This window comes from Volvox carteri (assembly GCF_000143455.1).
Source record: "Volvox carteri f. nagariensis unplaced genomic scaffold VOLCAscaffold_68, whole genome shotgun sequence".
NCBI classification, from domain to species: domain Eukaryota; kingdom Viridiplantae; phylum Chlorophyta; class Chlorophyceae; order Chlamydomonadales; family Volvocaceae; genus Volvox; species Volvox carteri.
Genome location: NW_003307611.1, coordinates 474,503 through 484,859, shown reverse-complemented (window position 1 = coordinate 484,859; position 10,357 = coordinate 474,503). Strand labels below are relative to the sequence as shown.

Sequence of the window (10,357 nt, the reverse complement as noted above, 5' to 3'; positions counted from 1 at the left end):
TTGATGCCAGGAGGGGGCCCGCCGCCGCCGCCGCCGCCGCCATCTCTTCCATCGCGCGGCGGTGGAGGAACTCGCCCTACTAGCGGTGTACGGCCAGCGCAGACCAGCGGCAGTAGCGGCAGCGGCGGAGGCAAGACCTTGACGGTGGACCAGCTACGCAGTGTATTGCAGATGAATGGCGGCGGGGCCGGCGGCGGCGGCGGCGGCGGATCGCCCGCGGTGACGGTGGCATCTGATACCGCTACGGGTGAAATTGGTGACGTTGGCGGCGCCGCCACCGCCGCCGCCGTCGCAACTCCCGGTTCTGGTCCCAACGACCGTAGGCCCCCTACTTCGGGCGCCTTGCCGGGGGCCCCTGCCATCGGCTGTAGCAGTAGCAGTAGCAGCGCCGCCACAGCCACATCCGCCACCGCTACGGGTCGGCTAACGGAGCTGGGATACGCTGTTGCAAGCCGTGCGCTAGCCAGTGGTGTACGACTCAGCACGACAGGCAGGCTGTTGCCGGCGGCGCCAGCGAGGATGGCAGTAGAAGCCGCGGCGGCGGGCGGCGGCGGCAGTAGCAGCGGCGGCGGCGGCGCCTCGCCATTTCGACCCGGTTCCAGCAGCGGGACCGCCGGCCTGGCGGCGGCTACAGCCGCAATAGCAGCAGCGCCGTCGCTGCCGCCGCCGCCGCCGGGTGGGGAAGCGGTCATGCCGCCGCAAGCCGCCCTGGTCCACCTGCTGGCGGAACGCAACGCACTCACACGCCAGCGCCTGGCGGGCGGACAGTGATGTGACGGCGTTGCTCGTCCCACACACGTTATGCCGTACACCGTGGCAGTACGGCGGGTAGTGCCGCCGGGGTGAAGTTGTGCCCCTCTCCATCAAAATTTCGCCAGGGTGACAGGGTACCTTGTGACTAACATTCGATGAGCCATTCGTATAATTTAATTGTAAAACAGAGTCGAGAACATGGTGGCGAATATGATAGGCTGGCCTAATTTGGGGGATGAGAGGAATTGGGTTTTTGCTTTGTTTGCTTTGAGGAAGCCTGTACCGCGTGTGTACGAATGTGTACGGATGACAGATTCGTTTTCACTTACGTACGCGAGGAGGTTTCCGTACTGACGGATTTACGATCCCTTTGCGACAGAAAGCGGAATGTTCTGGCGTACGGCATGTACGGGAGTACGATATGTATAGTGTAACTCAGCAAGGAAAAGGAGCCAACAAATGGCAACGTTTATAAAACAGCCGGTTGACGAATGAAAATGTTAACTCCTAACAATCAATTTGTGACGAGTCCCAGTCGCCTTTTACTTTTCAACAACTCGTTTTAGAAAGAGTCTAAAGCGGACGGGAACAGGAGAACGGAAGTGCGCGTCATTAAAAGCAATGATGAAATCCCTGTCCCGGCAGATTCGACCTCTTGTTCGCCCCGAGTCCATCGCCATCCCTAAGACAGCCACAACAGTCCTTCTCTCACTTTACTCGATGAGGGGCGTCGCCTCGTCCTTCCCGCCTTCTCCTCCTCTTCCATGTTCCATCTGAATCAGGGAGAGAGATCCCTGATTTAAATTTGGAAATCCCGCCAATTACCAAAGCAAAAAAACAAGGCCAAAAAGCGACGCGGCTCGACTCCTTACCGTTTCAAATTTCACCCTGTTAAATAATATGTCGTTTTGAGGATTTAGATTCACGACAAAAGCCTCGGCCTTCCAAAAGTTCGGCTACCGTATTCCGGTGCGAGGCACGCCACGCCTCTCGGTCCGGTTTTTACCTTCCACATAATGTGTTGAACAAGGCATGTGGATGGACAACCTGGAATAGTAAGCGAACCTGTCACAGGAGGTACCAACGACTACAAACTGCCTTGAAGCAAAATCCACAGAGGGAACACGAAACAGCAAACCACCATCCATGACCACAAACTACTACTACAACTTGCAAGATATACTTGAATTATGTTGGACTCAACGCGACAAAAACACTTCGTCACGTTCTAAACTCGCCAAGCCCACGCTCTTTGCGCTTCTTTAACATCAAGCGATGACAATCCATGTCGGCAACTGATCAGGTAGGCAAAGGCAACAAAAAGTGGTGACAAGATTAGAAGAGTTTTTTTTTTCCGTGGATGCCGACGGGCGATTTTGTACAACACGACTGTACGGCGGCGGGTTACCCCACGGGTGCATACAGCTACAGAAAGGATGAATCTATGACAGTTGTACAGTTACCGTACAACCACCAAGTCATGGATGCAGCACAGCAAGAGAGCGCGTTCAAAGATGTACGGCAAATACCCTCTGTACGGTACAGAATCAACGGGGCCTCCTTAGAACCAGGCCAACCTCCGTAAGGTAAGAAAGGCGCCGAAAAGACAGGACAGGACAGGGAATGTCTTTTTAGATTAAAAAAATTACAGGAAAAACGTGTGTACGGTAGCAGCCAAGCGTTCGGTGCCTTTATGCGAACTGCAAGCTGCGATCAGATCTACCGTCTTCACGTCTAGCAGCTTATTCCATTTTTCATCATGATTCTTTATTGAAGCGCGACCCGCGACTTCCGCCCTATTTGTGATGTCCGTACATCTGTGACGTAGCATAGCACGGCATGGCAACACAACAACGTAGCAGCACTCCCCCAAAAAATCCCCAAACACTTTTTTTGTCTTTAAAAAATACCTAGGGTTCCGTTCCTCCCCAAGCCCCCCATCGCACATGCATGCCGTCTACATTCTGGAACGAACTGAACCTCCCCCTCCTCCTTCTCTTCCTCCCCCTCCTCCTTTTCCTCCTCCTGCCGGTACCTCAGACACGTCACTGGCGCGAGACTGCGGCGGACGTAGAACCTCCCCAGCCTGAGCCCCCGTGTCTTCAGGCCCCCCTGGAGTGACATCCCCTAGGTGTTCCGGCGGCACAGCCTCCGCAACACCACAGCCACTGCTACTGCTTGTGCTACTGCTAGGGGTAACAACAGTAGCGGCAGTAGCGGCAGGGGAAGCGGCCGCCGCGGTCGTCCACTCTGCTAGCTGAATGCCGCCTGTGGGCGCAAGGCACAGCGGCGGCGTGACGGCGCCGGAACTCTCGGCGGCGGCGGCGGCGGCAGCAGCAGTAGCGCTTCCGGCTGGGAAGACAGAGACGGTGGCGGCAGTAGCAGCACGTCCCACGCCGCCGCGAATTGATCGCCAACGCGGCTGTGGCCGTGGCTGTGTCCTGGCGGCCAACTGCTGCTGCTGCTGCGGCGGCGGCGGCGCTGCACTGACCGCCGCCGCCGTCGTTCTGGCCGTGAAAAGCCCCAGGGGGGCCCACTTCCGCGGCGGCGGCGGCGAGATGCCGTTAACGCGGAGCTGCTGCAGGATGGCGGCTGCCGCCAGGCGCCCGGAGTCGTACGCACCGTGTGCCGTACCGTAGTGACGGCGGTGTGTGGCCTCCCCAGCAAAGTACAGACAGCCCAGAATGGGACGAGCCAGGTCGTCGAATGCGGCGCCAGTAACTCCAGCAGGCACGTACGTGTACGACATCCTGTCGTACAGGGAAATAAAAACGAGGCAGGACAGGACAGGGAAGGGGGTGAAGGACGTGGGGGAGATGTGGAAGTGAGGTATTCAAACACACGATCGGACAAGCAATACATACATACATACATACATACATACATACATACATACATACATACATACATACATACATACATACATACATACATGACGTGTTTTAAATTGAAACCGTCAAGCCGTACATTGGGATTGAGAAGAGAACGAAAAACTCCGCATGTCGTACTCCTGGCGGCCCTCGGGAGGGGACTGGGGTCCATCCTCCCTTGTTGTACATTCCCAACCACCCATCAACCGTTAAAAAAACCCAACCGACTCCAACCCAACCCACCCATTCCTACCTGGAATGCGGGTCGCTCCCCCATCGCGTCACCACAGCCTGACGTGGCTGCCGTACACGTGCCGTACCATACATACCCGCCAGCGCCTGCAGCGCTCCCTGCACCACCTCCGTATCGCTCCCTGCCTCCAGTCGCCGGGCGGACTCTCCGAGATTGAAGGCCACGAGAATGGGCGCACCGGTTACCTGTCACGGATATGCAGGATGGTGGTGGCGATGGATGATGATGGTGGTGTTGGTGTTGTTGGTGATGATGGTGATGATAACGATGTATGTTGATGATGACGGAGATGGCAACGATGATAATGATGATGTGTAAGGCGAAGATGAGGAGATCATAACTACATAAGAAGCATACGGAGGAGGGCAGGGGGGGAAGTTCAGCCGCAAAGGTTCTCTGTCTGTCTGTCTGTCTGTCTGTCTGTGTGTGTGTGATAAAGTCATCCAGGGGGGCAGGTGACTCCCTCCCACCAGGGGGGTGGGGGTGGGGGGGTTCTAGGCGGGCGATGTAAGGGACATACACACACACACACACACACACACTCTGGTGGCGCACAGTACCCACTGCATGGCGCCACTCCTGCCCTCCAGGATCAAGAAACACTGTTACGCAGCATTCCGCCATGGCGGGCTGCAGGCGGATGATAATAATACTAATAATACTAATAATACTAATAATACTAATACTAATGAATAATAATAATAATAATAATAATAATAATAATAATAATAATAATAATAATAATAATAATAATAATAATTGTCCGTTGCCAATAAAAACATATGTATATATATATACATATATATATACATATATTGGCAAGCGAACAATTATTCAGATAATGCAAAATACAGTATCCATAATTTCATTATGGATCAGTCATTAGACTGCAGTAGACAGTCGATAAACGAAATAAGAAACCAAAATGCGTCATGTATGCGGGTCCAATAAGACGATTGAGTAGTACGGCACAGGGAGGAAAGTAGTGCGCCGTACATAAGACATGAAACACACACACACACAGGGCCCCAACCCCACCCATAACGCTTCACACCACCCTAACGTAACGACCCACGACGATACCTTGTGCAGGTTTAGAAAGTAGCTCCAACGACCCGCCTCCCAAGGGGCCGGAATGCGGTAGATGAATGCCGTGTCGTCCCAAAACACGTCAGCTGCGTCGTACAGCATCACCACCTGTATTACGGCAGCAAGTTGGGTAGGGACACATGGCGTTGGGTAATATGGTAAGGTACAACAACAGCCAACATGGCTGAGACAGTTGCAGATGGTGTTTAAACCACCGAAGACGTACATACATACATACATACATGCATATGTACATGCATGAATGTATTATGTATATAGGTCTTTGTTTTTTTCACATGTACATGCACATGCCTCTATAGCTTAGTGGTAGAGCGTTCCCTTCGTACTACCGAGTTAGGGAAAGGTCCTGAGTTCAATCCTCAGTGGGGGCAAATGGGGGCAAATTTTCTTACTGCTGGCGGAAGATATAGCACCCCTATTTAATGAAGGTGGTGATCTGGGAGAAAGTTGACCTGCGAGCCGACCAGGAATGGAGTTGGATCGCTGGCGACCCGGCAGATTCCGTTGGATGCCGGTGGTGAGTGCGGAACCTGAGCGCGATCCACTGGGCAACTGCCACGGGTGAAGATATACCTCTCTATTTCACAAATACATACATACATACAAACATGCATACTAACATACTAACAAATACATAAAAACCAGGTTCATCTGTTATATCGCAAAGTAGCTCCTTACTCGCGTACAGCACTCCTAATACAAGGAGCACCATCGTAGTCACCTTTAAGCTGCGCCAGCTTGCACAGTTTGTGTAAACGGCAGGTCAGGCCCATGTACGACACAAGGACGAAAAAAGGAGGGCACAATGCCGCCGTACCTTGTTGTACACCGCAACGCCGAGCCTGCCGATGGCGGCTGCCTTCCCTGGATCCACCGCCGCCAGCGGCGGACTGAACTCCACGACTCCCGACCGCAGTACGGCAATCGGCAGCGTCACCACGGCAGCCCGCGCCGTCAGAGTTACTACGCCGCCTTCGCCTTTGCCACTCACCCGCGCCGTCACCGCCACACCAGCTTCAGACCTACCGACACCGCTGCCGCCGTACTGTACGGCAACCACCTCATGCCCCTGCCGTATATCCAGGCCGGCGGCGAGGCGGCCGACCATGGCACCATACCCCTCCGTCAGTACGACATCGCCGCCGGGCAGTACGACTTCGTCCAGTGCGGCCACGCCCATGCTCCGTGCCTCCCCCGCCCAGTAATGCTCCATATGGTTTGATACAGCGTACGACAGCGCCGCCGACTGGGCGGACGACAGACTGTGTGCGGCGGCGAAGGCGTCCTGAGCTGCCTGGATTGTCATCAGCGCCGGTCCCGGGTCGGATGTGTGGAGCATCGCGAGTAGGTGCTGCTCAAAGACGTGATACCTGTAGAGGTAGTTAGGTGGCGTTGCGTTTTTATACTGGTGCTGTGTTACAGCGTTTCTTGTTATATGATTATATGATTTGTACGGGAAAAGACTCGTGACGACGGGCGACATCGTGGGGAAAAGAAATAAAAATAAATTAAGCAGAGAAGCACGGGAATTCAAAACCAAAATCCACAACCAACATCCAGGCATGCTGTGGCCTCATGCTTCTCCAGGCCCGATAGTTCCTCTTAGAAAATGTTTTGGTTTTTTTTAAGTGAACGTAAGGAGGAAAAGGTTAAGAGAACCATACTCACATTCCCCAGTTCCGTATGCATTTTTTTGTGTGTTGTTACAGCGGGCTACCAAGTTTCTATTTTTTATCATCAGCCGTAGCTTCTATTAGGCTTTCATAATAGTCCCCCCACGTTCAAGCTTCTCAAGTCACATCCGGTTTTTCAGAATGGATTAGCGAGGCCCCCCCGCAATTTAAACTCACAGACGCTCAATGTCAGCGACATCTTGATCCGCCAGTCGAATTCCCCCCGCAGTGTATACCGCCGCGTCGCTGTAGTCAGTTGGCCGGCAGCCTAGACCCAGCTCGCAAGCCAGGCTATAAAGCTGGTTGGGCGCGCCGGCACTGCCGATGCCATGGACCCAGGCCGCACCCAGGTCCACCGTATAGCTTTTCTGAGGGCAACTAGCATTAAGACCACTGCCACTGTGAATAGCAATGGTATGGAGACGGCCGCCAAGACGATGGCGAGCTTCCAGTACAATGACACGTAATCCCGTGCTCCGAAGGTGCGCCGCGCAGGCAAGGCCCGAAATGCCTGCTCCGATTACCAAGACGTCGGTAGTGAAGGGCTGTTCGAACTCAGATGGCAGCGAGTCCGCGCCGCGCCGCGGTGTGTTTAGGTTGAGGGGAAGCATTTTGTCTCGAGTTTGAGCGGAAAGGCCGCGAGCCTGGGCGCAGCTGCGCTTGCGTAACTCGCAAGCACGTTACAAGGTCGAAACCAAGTGGATGGTTGGCAACGTTGTGACCCCAGCTCCGTAAAAATGTGCCAAGAGTGAGTGGGTTCTAGGGTTCCGTGAGCTAACGGAAGTGCTTCTCGGTAACTGTTTGCACCTGCAAGGCTTTGCGCGGCTTTCAATGACGATTCTTACTGCGTTGTGTCGAGCCCATCATATTGGTCAAGCAGCAGACCACGAGCAGCTGGTGCAAAGGGCGTTTGCTCGTCATGTTGTTGACTCTCGGTGCAAGGTTTCTTAGCTTAAACTTGCTTGACTGCTTCGTTATGGGCCAGGAAGTGTGTACCTATAGGTTCTGAGTCCTTTAAAGTACAATTATGATAGGAAACTAGCACGTGACTCATTATTCTGGTTCATTATTCTCAGTGGGACGAGCACTAGATGCTAGATGTAAGGCCTAAAATATAGTTTGGTGTTATCACTCCAAATTTCATACTTACACGCATGCCCGCGGTTTGATGAGAAACTCCTTGGAGAAGTCCTAGCGTCGCACAAGTGAAACAAGTGACAGTTACTGTGGCACATGTCCCCTGTCCTCCTCCTGTCTTCAGCTACTAACGAATATACATCACGGATTGCATTCCAAGGGTCATGTCGGAAAAGGGAAGATCTCTCGAACCCCAGGGGGTTTAAATTATTAATCCTGGCAAGCTGCACATCCGGTTCCGAGGGACCCTTCACAAAGCTTTCGCTTGGAAAGTAACTGCGTGTTTATAATGAGAAGGACTTCGCATTGCAAAAGTTGTAATGCACACGGACAACAACCGCCCTCCACGGCCCTACATATCATTCTCAGGCTCCCGGACAAGCTTGGTGGTGACAATTTTGCGTATAGGATTATGGAAATAAGGGAGTCGTACGACAGAAAAGAAACAGTTGCAAATCGCCGCTTTGGCATTTGTCTTTTTACTCGAAATGATTGTCATTACATATATCCTTAATACGGGCTGACTTATAGCTTTAAGTACTCGTCACGCTGATGTCCGCGCAAAGCGGTCTAGCCCTCTAAGATAATGGAAGCCGAGGTGTACACAGTGCCCAGCGAAGTCGTGTTTAAAAACAGCTCTACGTTACCTTCCTCTGCACCCCAAACCAGAAACTTGCTCATCAAGAATAACACCAACCGCGCGCTGCTCACGGTCATCTCGTATCCGTTCTCGCCAAACTTCCGGTTGACCGCGCCAGCTGATCTTCACACGGAGCTCAAGCCCAAGCCGCCCCATCTGGTCCTCGAGCTGCCTCCGAAGAGCACCAGCAAGGTGAAACCATGGAGGTGCTGCGGGGTTGGCGACGAATTGTTATCGTCCCCGGCGACGATCCACGAGAATGCAGTGATGCACCCACCATCGCCCCCTCGCCACCGGGCCCCGCGCTTTCCTAAATCACGCACGTGTAAACCCAAATCTCTCGTCTCCCTATACAACACCTTCCCCCTGCTTACAACCTCTTGCTTAATCCAATCAATGAAAAATGGAGGAAAGCAGCCCCAATCCAGCTCCCCATGCCAATGCCACCACCAGCCAGGCCACCATCGGCCGATGGGGAGAAAGTTCCCCCCTTTTTCCCAGGAAGAAATCCCGTCTCACATAAAAAAAATTCCCACCCCATCCCATCCCGTGCCCGACTAGCGCAGGTGCTTGTTGAGCTCCGGGCCCCCGAACAAACCCTCCCCTCCACCTCCACCAACTCCAGCTTAGCACATCAGGCGCTGCCTCAAGGTGCGTCTCCGCCCGAGCGGTGTCGTGTGAGGCCCCATTGCCCTATCACTCCGCCTTCCCTTAACCCCTGCCTTTTCCCCCTTCCTCTTCCCCCTGCCCTTATCCCCCTTCCTCTTTTCCCCCCCCACACATGAACATATTACAAACCTGCAGACGTGTTGGTGATTCTCGCCGGCGGTGTGTTTTCCTTGCGCGTCCCCATCCGGACCGCGACTGCTGCTGCTGCTACTGCTACTGCTACTGCTACTGCTACTGCTACTGCTACTGCTACTGCTACTGCTGCCAACGCGGGAAGTAGGCCTACCGCTGGGGTTGCTGCAGCTTCATGGCCGCCGCAAAAGGTGAGCGAAGGAAGTCATAGGATGGAGAGATGGCAGGTGATGTCCGTTAATAGTTGGCAAGGACCTTTTGAACCCCCTTCCTGCTCCTCTACTGCCTCCCCCCTCGATCCCCTTGAACCCGACGGCGGCGGTGGCGGTGGCGGTGGTGGCGAAGGACCTGGATGCGTACTGCAACACCTTCATTAGCCAAGTGAAGGCAATGTACGACGAGCTGAGCGCCTCGCCGCTGCCTACCGCCGCCGCCAGCGCAGCGGCGATGCCGACCACAGCTTCAATGGATACCAGGACATCTATACCCGCTGCAGCATCGTTAGAAACCCCCCAGGCCGCTGCTGCTGCTGCTGCTACTGCCGCTGCTGCTGCTGCTAGTGCTACTGCCGCTGCGACTGTCCGCGGAGAGATGGGAGGAACGAGCCTAACGGCGGTAACTGTTCTTAACGGTGGCGGCGGCAGTGACGATGGCGGCGCACTCCGGCCGCCGCCGCCGCCGCCGCCGCCGCGTTTTCGGACGGGTTCGGAAAGTGAAGGGTTCGTAGCGGCCAGCGGCGGTGGCGGCGGCGGCGGCTTACAGCCGGCGGCAGGACTACCGCCCGAGGGCTTCTCGCAGCCGCAGAACTTGTACGACCATGATAGTGCCGTGCTGCTGGACGAAGGTGAGGTCGACGCTGTACGACAGCCGTACGTCGTACATAAAACGGTGAAGGTCCAAGGCAGGATCGCGGTGGCGGTCCCGGCAGACGGCGGCTCTGTCGCCAACGGTCGCACCGCCAACACCACCGGCGGCGGCGGCGGATCCGGTCAGCTATCGCTTCCGCCGGGTGACCCCCTTAGTCGTACAAGCAGTACAAGCAGCCTCCCCGCCGCCGTCGCCACCGCCGCGGCGGCGGTAGGCTCTGGCTCCCGGCCGGGGTCCGCGACGGGCAAGCTGG

The 10,357-nt window shown here is 54.9% G+C and overlaps 1 protein-coding gene across 1 annotated transcript; it reads right to left on the bottom strand.

Annotated features, from left to right (window-relative positions):
* Window positions 1–2,549: 2,549 nt before the first annotated feature.
* On the bottom strand, window positions 2,550–7,270 carry VOLCADRAFT_98131 (uncharacterized protein; the record flags this gene model as incomplete). Its single annotated transcript, XM_002957004.1, has 6 exons — window positions 2,550–2,570; window positions 3,245–3,503; window positions 3,877–4,061; window positions 4,915–5,073; window positions 5,804–6,356; window positions 6,837–7,270. The coding sequence occupies 6 exons, from the start codon at window positions 7,268–7,270 to the stop codon at window positions 2,550–2,552; spliced, it is 1,611 nt and encodes a 536-aa protein (XP_002957050.1).
* Window positions 7,271–10,357: the final 3,087 nt, after the last annotated feature.